The 17,897-nt window shown below is 41.1% G+C and overlaps 1 protein-coding gene across 1 annotated transcript in view; it reads left to right on the top strand.

The window, feature by feature from the left end:
• The window catches only part of MTTP (microsomal triglyceride transfer protein), a 50,015-nt gene extending 41,764 nt beyond the window's left edge, over positions 1–8,251 (top strand). The window contains 3 exon segments of the mRNA NM_214185.1: positions 3,260–3,384; positions 5,702–5,872; positions 6,909–8,251. Coding sequence (NP_999350.1) covers positions 3,260–3,384; positions 5,702–5,872; positions 6,909–7,080 — 468 coding nt within the window. The 3' untranslated portion in view covers positions 7,081–8,251.
• The last annotated feature ends 9,646 nt before the right edge of the window (positions 8,252–17,897 follow it).

Here is a 17,897-nt window from a genome sequence, read left to right as displayed (position 1 = left end):
AATGAAAGAACATCTCTGAAGAATGCCTAAGAGCGCTGAGAAAGTAGTCCACATTTGAAGATGCAGGAATAATTACAGTTCAGTACCATCTGTCTGGACTCACCTACCCATCAACAATACCTAAGGGTCTGAATTGAGTTATAAAACTTGATGCAAACATAGTGGTAATCTAGAGCAGGGCTAGCAAACTTTTAATGTAAAGGGCAAAAAGTAAACAGTTCAGGCTCTGTAAGACACAAGGGTCTCTGTTGCAACTACTCAACTCTGCTCATTGTAGAGTGGTATATTAACATATGAATATGGCACTGCTCCAATAAGTTTTTTATTTACAAAAATAGCCAGAGGGCCAGATTTGCCTGCTGGCCAGTGTTTGCCAACCCCTGATCTACATGATCTTGTAAGGTTTTTTCTATTCACTAAGCCATGGCACCATGGGCACATTCTATGAGCGACATCTTCCCTTAGCTATTAAACAGAACCTAGTGCCAGCATTTGTTAGAATGGAGTATGTAGCAGATGTGGGTTTATATACAAATAAGCTGTTTGAGTCTCCCTGCCTCTGCAGAGCACTCCAGTAATGCCATCCCAGCTACAGAGGCACATACCACTCTAGGTCAAGTGCTGACATTGGAGGAAATTTTGGCAGTGGATGGCCTGTCACAGCCCCAGGGCAGATGGAATTACTCTGCGCTCACCCTCCTCTCTCTCTCTTTTCAGCTAATTGGATTAGTCTTCAGAGAAGGATGTCTGATAAAGTTAGATTAATAGGGGGATCCTCTTTAGCCAGAACATATTTTCCTGAATGGAAGCAATGGGATGAGCTGTCAAAATACCAGTGTCTGAACTATAAGAAAACCCATGGGACCAAAAGTAAAAGATCAAAGGGGTCATATGAGCAACAAATACAAAGCTCAAGCATCTTGTTCTTCTAGCCTATAGACAAGAATTTAAATAAATATGTGCTCTGGGTCAAACAAGGACATTACCCTATGCTTTATCTTTTTTTTTGCAATATTTCTCAGAATAGGCTTCCTCACGCAGTAGGAGACAAACAAGAACTGTAATTTCATGATAGCCATGTATGGTATTAGAAAAGTTTCCCCACTAGAAATAGTCTGGGTATTCATTCTAGCTCCACATGTAATCTCCTAGCCTGGGTTTTCTTTCCAATCTTCAGATATAATACCTACCATGGAAAATTAGTATGGGAATTAAATGAGATATCAAATATAGAGGCTTGGGGGCGCAAGAAGTGAATAATAAGTTCTCCTTATTTTTTTACTCTTCATAACTTAGAACCACTGCACTATGTGGTTTAGTCCTTTTCACAAAGGAAAGAGAAGTGTGTCCTTCTATAGGGATCTGTGGTCTGTCCTTCTGTGGGGGTCCAAGCAAATTTCTCTGTGACTATACACAAGAATTCTCCTGTGATGCCTTGGCATGAGAGAAGTGGAGTTTTCCCAGAAAGCCGAGGTGTTCCTCAAAACCCACACTGCAGTGGAAATGCTCTCTCCCCACAAAAGGCACATGGTCTAGTAGCCGTGAAATGTTCTTTTCCATGGGACTTGGTGTGTTTTGACATCTACATAATGTACGTCAGTGGGAAAGCCAAAGTCCATGTCACGGACCTCTGCTGAGTTGGCGAACAAGATTATCGTGTTCCAACTGGAAACAGAGAACGTGAGCCAAAGAAAAGAAAGACTGGCACCCAGTAGGGTTTATTTGGGAATGATCACAATTAGAGTGCATACCTTGATTCTGCAGCTTAGAGCATAGGTTACAATTAGGACATGGTCATTGTGGTTTTGTCAGGATACTGTGTATTCCTTCAGATTAGTTATGATGCCCGAGGAACCCCCCACATCTTACAACAAAACATCCCATTCTAGACCTAATGTAGCAGTAAGGATCCTCAGGGCTCTTTCCTAATGCGTCCTGAGCCCAGTGTGGAGAATCTCATGCCTTCATCCAAGTGTCTTTCCGACTGAAGGTAGTTTCCTGCCCCATTCAGACTTTTTCCAGTAAATCAAGTTCTGTGACTGGGATTTCTTGCCTCATTTTTGCAAAGTAGAGAGAAGTCAGGGAAATCAAGGATCAACACAATCCTTTCTAGAAAGTGAAATCATGGCATTCATAGTTGGGGAAAGAAAGCATGGCTTGTTTGGTCTGAGTAGGGCAGTTACATAAAGAAGTTAGTCATGCTGCCAGTTGCCATGAACCTAAGATCTTTGGAGGAATATCAAAATTAAGAGTACTGAGCCTTTTTCCCAGAACTGTTATCATTTCCCACACTGTCTCCAGGCAATCTGATTCCAATCCAGCTGCAAAAGTTTTCAGCCAGCATCACCCTATCTAATGTACATAGAAATTGTGAGAATTAAAGTGTAAATGCTGGCAAACAGCATAAAACAATGGGTTTCAGACAACTACAGAATTGCTGAGGAAGGACTATGTTTATAAATGAATCCTGTCCTCTGGAATATGCTTGCTTGGGAGTTTGTGTTGGTCTTGTTATTTTGTTGTCACTTCAAAGGTCGAACAATAAAGTATAAAGGCTTAGTTTGGTTGCCTTGCCTTAGCTTTCCTTTCCTAGGCAATCCCTGGAACTAGGATACTGCTCTGGCAGTTTTCATCCTGCCTTTCATCTGCCAGCGGGATGCAGTTTACTATATTTGACACAGCACATAACTACAGAAGTGCTAAAGGACTTCGAGAGATCATCTGTCCCCACCTCTCACCCCCACCCCAAAGCCACGCGGAATTCCTCACAGGGATGCCTTCATTTTCCCTAGTCTGGTGGTTCTCACATTTGGGTGCATCAGAATCACATGAGGGCTTAGTAAAACACAGATTTCTGGGGTCAGATTAGTTATTAGTTTCTAACTCAGTGGGTATGGGGCTTGCATCTCTAACACGTTCCCTGGATGCTCATTTTAATTGTCAGGGAACCACACTTTGAGAAACATGGCCCCTTCCAAAGTGCGGCAAGGATGGAAAGAAAGCCCCTTCTCAATGGACTCTAAACTACTTTAGTATTTTAATTGACTAAATGATTTAGCACATCAGTAATCTTCTGGTGATTAAGATTCAAATGTGTTTCCAAGCTTAGAGAAAGACATCAACATTAACACAACTCAATGGCATTATGTAGAGCAGGAGGTTGAATGTGCCTTTGGAAAGGGGCTGGCCAAATTTTGTGCTTCTTCCTCTTTTTCTTCTCCTCCTCCTTCTGACTATTATTATACATTTTTGTTTCTAGGAGCTTCAGTTGCAATCTGGACTTAAGGCCAATATGGAGGTCCAGGGTGGTCTAGCTATTGATATTTCAGGTTCAATGGAGTTTAGTCTGTGGTATCGTGAGTCAAAGACCCGAGTGAAAAATCGGTAAGCATAAGTCTAATGCTCTATGCAAAGAACCGCAGAGATAGGTTTTTGGAATTGTTTAACCTTATGACCTATCAAAACCTAGGCTTTATATTTGTAATTATCAATCATAGAGTAGGAAATAACCATGGGAAGTCATTATTTCCATAGCTTCTTGGAATGGAAAGGTAGGTACCTAATAGGACTCTGCCAAGAATTTTTTGCTTTTAAAGACATCCATGGACAGCCTGCCCAGAGGACAAGATGTTCATCTTTTCTTGGTATCCCACTGTAGTAGGTGACAGTGCTGACAGAAAACTTTACTGGAGTTCCCATTGTGGCGCAGCAGAAACGAATCCGACTAGGAACCATGAGGTTGCAGGTTCGATCCCTGGCCTCACTCAGTGGGTTAGGGATCTGGCATTGCTGTGGCTCTGGCAGAGGCTGGCAGCAACAGCTCCGATTAGACCCCTAGCCTGGGAACCTCCATATGCCGCAGGTGCGGCCCTAAAATGACAAAAAAAGAAAAAAAGAAAGAAAGAAAACTTTACTTTTTAATTTTTTTTTATGGCCATACCTTACAGCAATGCGGGATCCTTAATCCACTGAGCAAGGCTAGGGATCAAACCCACATCCTCACAGAGGCAACACTGACTCCTTAACCCACTTTCAAGCAAATTTTTAAGCTTATCCCTCTTGTTGGAATTTATAATCTTGCTTCTTTTACTGTCTTCAATGGAGAAAAAGAAGATCACTTTTTCACAAAATCTAAGTCTTAAACACTATGAATCCTTAAGTGTTTTTATTAGCGTTCATTTTTCTAAACCCAGTTTTCTCAGCTCCTTTAGTTTCTCTAATCAACCTATTGGATCAAATGGAAGTGTTTTATTTTGAACATAAAAGAATATCTTTGAACCAGTGTGATAATCAAAAGAATTATTCTTATGTTTGTTATAGTGCTAAAGAAAAGAAAATGGAAATGCAGTTGATTTTTATCTCTTTGGATATTTAAAAATACAGGGGGCAGGAGTGAGATAGGAATGCTAAAATTAGATTTTTAATTTATTTTGAACAATGAATGAAGGAGTTGAGAACAATCAAAAAGTGGCACATTTAACATGAAAGGTGACCCACAGTGTTAGTAAAAGGAAACAAAGAATGAGAAACAGGAGAGGTTCTCAGAGGGATAAGCAATCTAGTTTAGGGCTTCCCACTGAATCGGTCTCCTTGCTCTGCTTCCTGATGTATTTTCTAGGTAAAAGTTTCCTCACATTAAATGGAATTGAATTATTTACAGAAGGAAATCGACAACAGCAACAACAAAAAATATCTTGTTTTTTGAAAGGGACACAGTATCCCTAAGATCAACCAGTGTCCACATTGTAGCCAATTCATCTTCCATTTTCCATGTGTTCATTTAAAAAATATCTCTTAAGCCTTTGTTGAGTGGAAGATATTAGAAGGTATGGTAAGGGATTCAGGGGTTTACACAGTACTACCTCTGACCTACTTTTACACCAGCCATAGGAGCAGGTGTGCTATGAGTTGCACAGCAAAAATTAGCAGCCCCATCAAAAGAGCATGGACATACAACTCTGATTTCATCTAAAGTCTACGGTTAAATTAGAGTGGTCCAAGAGGCAGGTCTTCTGCTAGGATTATTTTTCCACTTCCTTTTCATTCAAGCACCATCCTAGCCAATTGAAGGCCTGTCTATCCGGGTCTCCAGGTGATCCTTGGAGAATCTATAATATCTGTCCTTTCTGGAGCACCCATTGTACGTGCTGTAGGAATTGTTGTGATACTGTATGTTTTTCAAATATCTTGGCAACCGTAGAGTTCTGTCACTAGAGCTCCTTTGGAGAAAGTGATGAAATGGAATTTGAAATGCTACCTAGAAGCCAACAGGGAGTTAGTTAGCAAGATAATCATCAGAAACATCAACCGTCTTCTTGGTGAGTTTAGGCTTCATTTTAAGAAAACTCAGGTGTTTCTGACTTCCTGAAAGGACTGGGCCCCAGCCATGTTTTCATCTTGGCTCTTGGTATGCCCAAACCAAACCTTAGTGCCTGATAGACATTTCATTCCCTCATCTAGAATTGAAGGCTGGGGGCGGGGGGTGGGGACCATTAGGGGGAGGGCAAACCTTCACTGTCCCCTTCCTGGGACAAACCAGGCCGTGGTTCCCAAGAGAACACTAAGCACATTTAGATCACCTATTTGTCCCATAAGTGTTTCCCTCCAGTTATCAGCATCAGAAATTCAGACCCTGTGAGATTACAGCTTTTAGTTCAGCTCAGTTAAATGTGATTAACGGATTGTTTTGCTCAATTCTTAGGGTAACCGTGGTAATAACTGGTGACATCACAGTGGACTCCTCTTTTGTGAAAGCTGGCCTGGAAATCAGCGCGGAAACAGAAGCCGGCTTGGAGTTTATCTCCACAGTGCAGTTTTCTCAGTACCCATTCTTAGTTTGCCTGCAGATGGACAGGGATGGAATTCCATACAGGTAATAAGTGGTGCTTGTGGAATATTCCAGGGCTATCCTCAGGTATCAGGAACTTGCACCCAATTTCGAGTCTTCCATTTTAGAAATTAAAGGAAAATGGTAAAAACCCAGTACAACATGAATAGTCTTTAAATGACTAAAAGAGTAATTGTTAAGACTGAAAGAAAAGCCAGTTTCTAGGATACCAAGAAACTAGAATGACTAGTTTATTACAGAGATAATATATTCTATCCAAGATAATTTATCAAGGAAACAAAGGGATTTGATTTACCATAAGAGTTGTCACATAGTTTTAGCAAAAATACTAGATGCATATTTGTGATCAGTTAGTAGGCCAGAGCTGAGCACCTTTTTTGTTTTATTAATATTTCATGATCCATGGAAGGAAGGCTAGATGATACAAGGACAAATATGACCAGATTGTATTTTTGCAGAAGAAAGGATTATAGGTTAAATTCAGCATATTAAGCTGTTGCTAATTTCTACTAACTTATGTCTAGAACAAACTTCCATTAATACATTTTTTAAAAATCAACCTTCCAATGGTCAAAATTCAGTGACTAGCACAAGGCTAACTGGTTTGGGTCTGCATTTCCCTCAGGCCAGAGCTCTAGGGAGTTTTCCCTGCCAGCCTTCTCAGCTGAAATCCAGCTGGATTTGCTCCCGACTCACTCCCAAGGTGGGGCTCCTGGAATGAGGGGTGGGGGACATCCCAAAGCCTGCAGAGCTTAGCAACACCTCCAAAAGCTGAGAGGAATTTGATCCTTCATTCCAGAAAAATGAGTGGCGGGGCTCCCATATCCCAGGCATGTGCAGTGCTATCTGCTGGTGCGAAGAAAAAAAATGGGAAGAAAAAAAAAAAAAATTCACCCTGTTTGTGGGAATGAAAGTGATCAATCTTAGGCACACACATCCCTTCTCAAATGGCTTTGAGGCAGAAGCCTCAAAGGTTCACTCAATAACGTGGCTCTGGCCTCTGACCAGTGTGAGGCAACTTTCAGGTGTGTGTGATTTTACTATTGTTGTTGTTATGCAGGCAATTTGAGACCAAGTATGAAAGGCTGTCCACAGGCAGAGGTTATGTCTCTCGGAAAAGGAAAGAAATCCTCGTGGCAGGATCTGAATTCCCGCTGCACCAAGAGAACTCTGAGATGTGCAAAGTGGTGTTTGCTCCTGAACCAGAGAGTAGTTCCAGCGGTTGGTTTTGAAACTGATGAGGGGGTGTTTCACCAGAATCGATCTTCCTGGAAGGGGTACGATGCACCGTGCCGAGGTACTTGCTCTCCGAGAGCACAGTGTTTACATGTTTTCCTGTATTTAAGATTTTTGTAAAAAGCGATGAAAAACTTCACCAACCAAATCATTCAATACTACTTATGGTGTCATTTTCAGCCAACCTACGTGACACTTTGGGTAGCATTCTTAGTTTTTTGTTTTTTTGGGGTTTTTTTTTATCTCTCTCAAATCACATTTAGTACAGTGAAAATAGTTCTACCCTAAGAAGAAACCCTTGTTTGTAAGAAACAAAATGCATACATATATCTCAGGAGAACCCAGTTTTGTTTCAACAATTTTCAATCAATGTACATGAAGTCCTCGGTAAAAGCTTCCATGGCTTGTTTCTACCAAACATGTTGGACCATCAAGGAAAAATAGACTTTTTTTTTCCTTTTTGGGGGAGTGGGAGATAAGGACAAGACTTTTAAAGGCTTTTGTCAACCAAGTTCAAGAATTAGTGTTTCTCTCTTCGGCAGTTGTTTTTAATTAAGCATTGATGTAGAAGGCACACAGAATTAACACATAAAACCCCATTTTTCTGCTGTCTGTATAGTTAGATTGCCAGAACAAAGTCTTTCAGTCTTCTGCCTTCTGCCCTACAAAACTATTTGACTTAACATGAAAGAATTAGAAATATTAATTTCAGGACTCCATTTTATTTTTTTCTTGGGCTGTGTCGCTTTGGAACTGTAATGTGGTCCATTGTCCTTTATAAGGGACATTCTCAAATATTCACCATTTTATCTTTCATTCATTTGTTTTGTGGTGGAAGTTCTAGTATGTTGGACTACAATCTAGAAAAGCCAGAATGGCTGAAAGAGTTTAACAACACTTTGAGAAACTGATGCATTTGGACTTCTAAAATATGAAGTCAAAAAAAGAATGTCTCTATTTGTGCAAATTAAAAGAGCCCTGTTAACCATTTTCAAATATTTATTAATAAAACAGATACATGTGTTGATAGTGAAAGCCCCCAAATGGACAACAGGTGCTCACTTGTCCATTAAACACACACACACACACATACAGAGGAAGTTTAGCTAGACCGCCATTGGTTGTAAATTTAAAATGATATGTGATAAAATAAATATGTGGAATTCTTATTGAATTGCTTTGGTCTTCCATTACTTTGAGCACCATATTTTTCTGTTCCTGCCGCTTTCTGAGCCACATATGCAACTAAGCCTCTGCAGCTCTATAGAACAGACTAGATACTCTAACAGGTGGTCAGAGCCCTTTAGAAAACAGGCTACTGAAAACAGCAGCAGTCAGAAGCTCTTAAGGGCCTGTAAATTAAAAGAAAATAAGCTCTAAGCCTAATTTTCATAAAGCTCTGGACCTGCACCCTTATTGTTACGTGACTCAGAAGAGAAAAAGGAATAAAAACCTGTTGGTGGCCTTGGCCTTGAAGGAAGCATTCTGCAGTAATACTCAGGCTGCAACAAAAGTGAGTTGATCTAGGGCACTGAGCTGAAGATGCCCATGGGCTAAGGAACCTCAACAGAGTGATGCTTCGCAAATCACAGCTGCTTCTGTGATGTGAAATAATAGCTTACTTAAGAGCAGTGGCTGCAGTGGGTGTCAGGGACGTCATTGCTATGCTACTTCTCAACGGCATCTCTGCCTGGCTGAGTCAAATATGGCACCTGTCTGGAGAATGGGTGGTACCTAGTAACTCTAACATGCTCTAAAGAGACAAGAAACCCAAGGCGCTGAACGTACGTTAACTCCTTTCTAGATAAAAAAGATTGAAATTTAAGAGGAATTGGGTGATACTCCACATTTTAAACCACATATTGTAGCCAGAAATCTAAACCTTACTGCTCTCCCTAGTTTTGACCACTTCATTCTTCCAAACACTAGTGTCCAAACAGTTGACTTCTGCAGAGCTGTCGGTCTGGGAATTGCACTGCCCTCTGACAGAGTCCCTGTGCCCAGTCAGCTTCCCCTGCAAACCTGAAGGATTTAGGCTAGCTGCTTTCCTCCTGTGAAGTGTTACAGCCGTTCCATGTCTCTCATTGGAGGATCACCCATGATGAGTTGCTCCCTGCTTCTAAGAACCTGACCACTTTCAAATGCATTTTTTTTTTTTGGTCTTTTTAGGGCCACACCTGTGGCATATGGAGGTTCCCAGGCTAGGCTGGGAATCGAATTGGAACTGTAGCTGCTGGTCTACACCACACCCACAGCAACTCAGGATCTGAGCCAAGTCCATGACCTACACTACGGCTTGCAGTAATGCCAGATCCCTAACCCACTGAGCAGGGCCAGGGAGCGAACCTGTGTCCTCATGCGTACTAGTCAGTTTTGTTACTGCTGAGCCACAACAGGAACTCCTTAAAAAGAATTTTTAAAGCTAACACTTATTTAGTATTTATATGAGCCAGGTATTTTCAAGCATTTTACATATAATAAATCATATCTCACAACAACAATATTTAACAGGTGGTAATATTTCCATGTTGTAGATCAGCACCATTCAATAGAAATATAATGTAAACACAGAAAGTTTAAATGTTTGTTCATAAATATAAATGTTTATAAACATGTTTAAAAATAACCATATACCCAAAAGTGTATTTATAATATAAATGTTAATAAATATAAACATAATCCATTTTAAATTTCTAGTAGCCCTATTTTTAAAAAAATGAAACAGTTGACATGAATTTTAATAATGTATTTGTAACCCACTGTATCCGAAGGAGTATCATATAAATGGGATATTTTATTTGGGGGGAAGAGGATTAGGTCATAGACATAAGATATATAATTTTCATGTATATAGCATCCCTCAATTTGCATTAACTCATTTCAAGTGTTTAATAGCCATGTGTAGCTAAAATGGTTACTGAATTAGACAGCACAATGACAGACAGGGAAACTGGGGCACAGAAGACACTTAACTTACCCAACAGGAGACTTTTTTTTTGGCTAGGAAATGGTAAAACTAGAATTAAAATATAAGTAGTCTTACCCCAGAACCTGCTCTCTGAATCCAATCTTCAGAAAAGAGAAAAGTGGGTGGACTCACACTCCCCAATTTCTAAACTTACTACAAAGCAACAACAATCAAGAGAATGTGCTACTGGGGTAAAGATAACAGGCAGATTACTGGAATAGAACTGACAATCCAGGAGTTCTGCTGTGGTGCCATGCATTAAGGATCCGGTGTTGCTGCAGCTGTGGCACTGGTGGAAGCTATGGCTCGGATTCCATCCCTCACCTCTTCCATATGCTGTAGATGTAGCAAACAGAAGAAAACTGCATTCTAAAAACAAACCTTTACATTTATAGCCAATTGATTTTCAACAAGTGTGCCAAAACAATTTGGTGGCACAGCAACACCAGATCCTCAACCCACTGAGGGGGCCAGGGATGGAACCTGCATCCTCATGGATACTAGTTGGGTTTGTAACCTGCTGAGCCGCAATGGGAACTCCTACAATTTATTAATCTCTTTAATTAGTCCCCTTACAACATGGAGGCCTTTAGGATCAAGAAGTGTACCAGGTTAAAATAAAGTTTTAAATGGGAAACTCAGTGAAGTAGGGAAAGAAATACAACTAAAAACATTTTTAGTGCAATGTATGAATGTTGTAGAAGAAAAGTATTCTCAATCCTAAGAGTATCAAGAGGAGAAAAATAAAAAAAAATCATCAAGGAGGTGAAATTTGAAGGAGCCCTTGTGAGTTTACCTCTCTCCCAGTTACTTAACCAGAATTGGCTTCTTTGTGTATCAGATTCCTTCACTGTCCAGGACATTTAAAACCCCCAAATGGAGTCATTTGCCTTCAGCTTGGGTGTGAAGATAAACTATTCACACTCTAACAATTTCATATTCCATTTGATGAGATTAGAGAAGAATACAAAAATTTACATCAATGAAAAGTCCACCATTAGAGGTACCTTAGCCAATTATTTACCTTCCATAATGGGATCACAGTTCATTTAGAATCAATTAGTAATCCTTTGCTACGCTCCTATTAATAAAAGTTTAATTTATTCACAGTTGACTTGGAACATCACATAAACCTGTATGCTATTTTCATCCTTCTATTTTTACTAGAAAGATTCCTGCCATAATCTTCTAGGATTACATGTTAAAGTTTGGATGTTCTCTTTCCAGAGTAGGCTTTAGGTTTAAATTACCTTATTCCTTTGTTGGTGAAAGTGAGTCATCTCCATTCTGTGTTGGGGTACCTGTCCCCACTTTATTTTATACTTGTCCCACTTAATTTGCCTGAAGGTTAACCACGTAAACATGGTCACGAGTAAGATTTTAGTGTGAGATAAATCAAATGATTGAGATTCAAGGGGATACTTAAGAATGAAGATGTTCTAACATACCCCCCAATGAAGGAAGATGTCAGCTCTTTCATAAAATCTGAGGGGGGCTTGGTGAATACAAAGCAATTGTGGGATGAGCAGATGATTCCTAAGAATTAAAATTACTCATGCCTAACCAAAGTCTTCCATAGTCTCCCTCTACCCTTCTTACGCATCATTTTATATTGTACCTGTTAGGCGCCATGTACTGCTCTAGGCACTTGAGAGTTATCCAATTATTTCATTCGCAGAAAAACCTTATAAGGTAGGAATCATTATTATACGCCCCTTGTACCTGAAGAACTGAAGCACAGAGTGGTTCAGTGACTTGTCTAAAATCCCATGGCTGATAAAGAGCAGAGTCAGGATGTAACCCAGGAGTCTTCCCCTTATGTTCAAACCCATAACCATTGTACTCTACTACCTCCCCAAGATCCCGTCTGAGGTCCTAAGCCCAGAAGTCAATTCCCTCTCCACACTCAGGTTCAATATTTTACTCCATCAACATTCATTTATGATAAAAAAAAAAAACTTCAGAAAGTGGGCACAGAGCGAACATACATCAACATAATAAAGGCCATAGATGACAAATCCACAGCTAACATCATAGTCAACAGTGAAAAGCTAAAAGCATTTCCACTAAGATCAGGAACAAGACAAGAAAGTCCACTCTCATTACTTTAATTTAACATAGTTTTGGAAGTCCTAGCCATGGCCATCAGAGAAGAAAAAGAAATAAAATGAAATCCAAATTGGAAACGAAGAGGAACTCTCACTGTTTGCAGATGACATAGTACACCATTTCATTACAGGAGTTCCCTGGTGCCTCAGGGGGTTAAGGATATGGCGTTGTCAATGTGGTGGCTTGGGTTTGATCCCTGGCCCCGGATGCTCTGCATGCCATGGGCAAAGCCAAAACAAAAAATCCCCCAAAAACTATTTCATTCCAGCCTCATCTGCACTACTCTTCACAAACAACACCCCTCCTATAACTGCCCCTTGTCTTCTCCAAAAATACACCAACATTCTGCTACTCTGGTTCCTATGCTTTCATCCTTCCTCCTGCCCTTCTGAAACAGACAGCCCTAACAGCCTGAACCTAGCCAAAACCCAGATTGGGAATTGAACCCACATGCCGGGACTCAAACCCATCCTAAAGCCAGATTGATGCTTAAATCCATGGTTTTAAATTCGAGTTACTCACCCTGTTGTCTGGACTCACCAAGGCTCAGGTTTTTTATGCCTCCATGCAGCAGGAATTCAGCGAGACAAAAGTGATAGGCAAGAAACAGATTTGTTAGGATAGGACGCTTGTAAGAAATGCAAGAGGGCAGGCAAGGAAGCTTCTGCCCCAGGATCGGTGGGCTACAGTTTTATCATCCAAGGGGCGTGGGGGTTGGAAAGGCCCGCCTCTTCCTTTCTGGGAGTGGTAGCTCCTCGTTAGTATCTGGTAAGATGTGTATTCACATCAGCTGAAGGGCGGTCCTCAAACTCTTGCCCTTGGTCTGAATCTGAATGCAGGCCTATCTCATCCCCCACCCAATGACCTGAGGCAATTCTCACACCTCCAACAGTCAAGCAAGGCTGCCTTGTTCTGATGGCTTTCTTGAGCTTACAGTGGTCACCCAACATCCCCCAGGTTTCCCACTCTATCTGTGATCCCCTACTGGGACTTCTACAACCACCTGTGCCTACTCTATCACTTCTGCCCAAATGAATCTCATCAAGCCCCAGCATCCATCACATTTCCTGCACATAGAATCTGCCAGCTACTGAGCCACCTGCTTCTCAGGTACACTTAATATATATATACCAACTGTTTGGGAATTAACCATACCAAGGTACTCTTCTCTTTTGCCTCATGTCATTAAAAATTTACTTTTATCATGTAAATACCTTATTTCCCAAATGAAGGGTGAGTTTCTCAAGCTCAAGACCATGTATATATCTTTGGTATTCTCCCCATAGCACAACTGGTGTAGAGCACCTACTGAGCTACTCCCCATGAGTGTCATTGCATTTGCAACTTTCAGGATGCTTTCCAATGGCCAAGGAGACATTAGAAATATACAGAGCTGCTGTCTGCCAAAGCCTCCATAGCAAACCATGTTGGCGCTCAGTGCTTTTACATCCCTTCAAAAAAAAAAGTTAGATTAACTTTGCCAAAATGAGGAAAAGCATTATTTCTTAAGCACTTTTTTTTTAAGGGCCACACCCATGGCATGTGGAAGTTCCTGGGCTAAGGGTCGAATCAGAGCTGCAGCTGCTGGCCTATGCTACAGCCACAGCAGTGCAGAATCCTACATGTGTCTGTGACCTACACCACAGCTCATGGCAACCAGATCTTTGGCCAGGGATCAAACCCGCATCCTCATGGATCCTAGTCAGCTTCATTTCTGCTGTGCCACAATGGGAACTCCAAGCACTATTTTTTTAGCAGGGGTTACAAAAATCCTGAAACAGGTGTTTATTTTCTCCATTTAAAAAAATCGTCGAGGAAAATGAGGCTGGGAAGGGGACTAACTTGCTAGGGACTGGTATGTTACTGGGATGGGTCCAGGGCAGAGGTTGCTGCTCAGGACATCAGCCTTCTTGCTTCCCTCTAAGAGAGGGGTCCACCATGGTTGCCAGTGCCTTGTGGGTCCAGAGCAGTGAGTCTCGAAATTGCTTGCAGAAGAATCACCCGGAGTACTTGTTAAAGCACAGATTGCTGGCCCTCCTCCCTATTTCGAATTCAATTGGCTCAAGATGGGCTGAGGATTTGCACTGAAAACAGATAAGGTTTGAAGCCCATGCTGTTTGTTTGGGGGCCACACTTTGAGAGACTTGCTCTAGAGAATAAGGAAGACGAAGTCATAAGATCACTGGTCTCTTCTGAAATTTGTTAACTTTGTGTTTGTGTGTGTGTGTGTGTGTGTGTGTGTGTGTGTGTATTTGGGGGGAGGTTGTTGGAAGGGTTGAAAGTAAAAATGTGAACTTTTAGCAGGGAAATATGTATTTCAGCAAATCATAAGGGCTTCTCATAACTCAATCCTCAAGATAATTTTATACAAGTGAAATGCTAAAATATGAAGTTTCTAAATGGGGTGATTGCATGTTTCAGGGTAGACGGTAGGGAGACATCTGTGTCAAAAGAGTTAAGAATTTTTTTTTTGTCCTTTTATTCATTAATTCTACCTAGAATGTTTTGCCTCAAGGAAATCATCAGAGATATTTGGAAAAATTTGTATTCAGAGTCTGATGCAGCATAATTTTCATAGCCTCAAACCATAAAAACTAAGCACTTAAAAAGATGAGATTGATTCAACCTATTTTGATAAAACCTAAGATACAGCTCTTAAAAATCATTCCTTTAAGAATACTGGAAGATAAGGAGGTTGGTTAATTATTTTATGAAGAAAAAAAATAGACTACAAAATAGCATGTAAACTATCAAATACACTTGCAAGTATTTATTTCTGGAGGCAATGTGCTTAGTGATTAATAATTTTCCCTTCTTTTCAGTTTTTTGAACATTTTAACATTTTCAAATTTCCTTCAAAGAACAAGCACAATTTTTATAAATATGGTTTGGATATTTTTAGCAGTGAACTTGGATTTTTTGGAAGCAGAAATGCTACAGTGGGAGTTCCTGTTGTGGTTCAGTGGAAAGGAACCCAACTTGTATGCACGAGGACATGGGTTCCATCCCAGGCCCCACCCAGTGGGTTAAGGATCTGGCATTGCTGTGATCTGTGGTGTAGGTTGCAGATGGCCCGGATCCTGCATTGCTGTGCCTGTGGTGTGTGCCAGCAGCTGCAGCTCTGATTTGACCCCTAGCCTGGGAACTTCAATATGCTGCAGGTATGTAAAAAGTAAAAAAACAAAAAAACAAAACAAAACAAAAAAGCTATAAAGGAGAGGTATATTGTAGCAGATAATATTTCTTGAATGCTAATTACAGGCTGTGGCAATTATATTATCTAATAATTCTTTATAATAATATAAAATATGTCACATATTGTCTATATTATTATTTTATTCTGCAATACTCTATCAAGTGTGTTTGTGCTGTATATACATATGTGTATCACAAAACTTGTTTTCACTTTCTTTTCAGTAGTACTGAAGATACATAAGCCTTCAGAGAAGATTACACTAAGTGAAAAATCTGTTGATCTGTGTAAAACTTTAAGGGACAGAAAAAAATGCATCTTTTGCTATGTCTTTGATGATTGTCTTTTTATACCACCTCTGTTGGATAAACTTCCTATTCAAGGGCTTGAGCCCTGCTGCTTCTCCCTTCAGAAGCTCCCTGCTTCCTGCACAACTAAACAGCTTCCTCACTTTCAGGCTCTTGCTATTGCTGGGTTTTCTGGTTCTCTTCACACCCAGCCCTCTTTGCTTCCTGCCTGCCCCAGGCTGGGTCGCTGGCATGGATCTCCTCTTTGTGGCCGTTGGCCAGTTTCCTCTTTCAATCTCCATGCCTTCGACAAGGCTTAGACCGGAGAGCTCCATCAGCATATCAGGCATTCTCACCATGTTTAAAGGCTTTCTGAAATCCTAACCTCTTCGTGAATCAGAGCACCTGGCATATAGCGGGCATTCATTTACCCCTAAAGAACATTGATTCTCTCCACGCTGGAAATACAACAATGATTTCTGCCCTGAGACTCCACCATGTGCCCAATACACCCACAAAGCATGCCTAGAAAATCTTGCATAGACTGTCCTTATTCTAGATTTTTCTTCTAGAATTTTGACCAAGTCCATACTCATCTAAGAGCAGAATTTAAAATCCCTCTTTTAAAAAAAGTATCTTTTTAAAAATTCTCCTTAATGAGGATGGTGAATGAAACATATTCCCAAATTATTCAACTCTTCCCATTGAGAACTGGTGGTCCTGCCCCTTGAAGCTGGGTTCTGTGATTAATTGTCAACTAGAATATGGTGAAAGCAATGCTGTGTCACTTTCTGAGCTAGGCCTTAAGAGATGGGCGGGGCCTGCTTCCTGTCTCTTGGATACTCACTGTTGGAACCCAGCCACCATATTTTGAGGAAGCCCAAGAAGTCCATGGAGAGGCCCAGCTAAAGAAGAACGGAGGCCCTCGTCTGGCTCCAAATGTACTCCCAGCTGATAGTGATCATCAGCTTTCTAGTCATGTGAGTGAGTCATCTTGGAAGCAGATTCTCCCATGGAAGTCGAGCTGCTGTGTGAAGCAAAGCCAAACCTTCCATGCCAAGCTCCGCCCAGACTGCAGACTCACAAGGTAAACGAATGAGTTTTGTGTTTTTTCAGCCACTAAGTTTGGGAGTGGATTGTTACTCACCCATACATAACTAGAACAATTGTTCTGAACATAAGGTAGTGAATCTGCTTTAGTAGGGCTTTGTTAGGTGGTCAAATTGCTCTGAATAAGAAATAATAGAAATTAAAGGATTCTGAGTTAGCAAGCTAAGGAGCAGAGGAAGCAAAGGACGAAGAGAGGGAGAGGGATCTAGCCATGCGGAGAATGGCTAAAGCACAAGGAACTCAACAGCCAGGGAAATTACCTAGTGCCAGAGATGGCAGAGGGGTGTACAAGAACGGGAATCCCAGTGCTCAGGTTTAAGATGTTTGCCAACACAGCTGGCTGCCCTAGGATGGAGCACCTGCTACTCACCAACCCAGGTACCATAAGCCCTTAGCAAAACTCTGGCATGCAAAGGTAGACTCAGGATGGGATGGAGGTCTTGCAATCACGCCTGGTGGGATAACGCAAGGCAGAGTAAAATAGTGCACACTTGAGGCAAAATGAAGAATGGAATCTGAGAATTCACTGGAAACAAGAGCTGGGAGCCAAAGATAACTCAGGAAAATACAAGGCCTGGAACTGGCCTCAACTTTCTGGCTTGCTCTACAACCCCCAAGTCCACGAAACACGTGAAGAATATTGGATGTATGCCTTTGTGGAATGTGGGGTCAAGTCTTTTGGAGGCTTCAGTCTTAAGGTTTATAGTGACTTGAGTTGACTAGTGGTTGACATGTTACAGCACTGATTCCTCCCGTGTGGTCAGTCTCCAAATGACTGTGCCTCATGTATTTAGGTTTTGAGGGGACATCCACAGTTACTCTCCCAGGTCTCCATGTGGACCCTCATGGAGACCTGATGTCTGAGTCGCTCTTTGGTGTGAGCAGAGCATCATACACACCTTGGTAAGTGCCTTTCATGATGCTGCTTAATAATGCAAGCAGTTAGATGTCTCTGGTTGACCAGGTGAAATACTCTGGGGACAGGGGAAAATCACACCAGACTCTGACCTCCAGAACAGTCCAATAAGCATTGTGTTAAGCTACTAAGTTTACAGTACCACAGCAAGAGAAAGCTAATATAACCTGGATGTGAAACATTATAACAGAGTACTTCAGTTAAAGGAAGGATTTAAGTTAGAAGAGAAA

This window comes from Sus scrofa, chromosome 8 (assembly GCF_054392235.1).
Source record: "Sus scrofa isolate SSC_HxYL_T2T_F1_AM1 chromosome 8, Sscrofa_HxYL_maternal_Yorkshire_Landrace_v2.0, whole genome shotgun sequence".
In the NCBI taxonomy this organism is placed as follows: domain Eukaryota; kingdom Metazoa; phylum Chordata; class Mammalia; order Artiodactyla; family Suidae; genus Sus; species Sus scrofa.
This window is presented reverse-complemented; position numbering and strand designations above follow the sequence as displayed.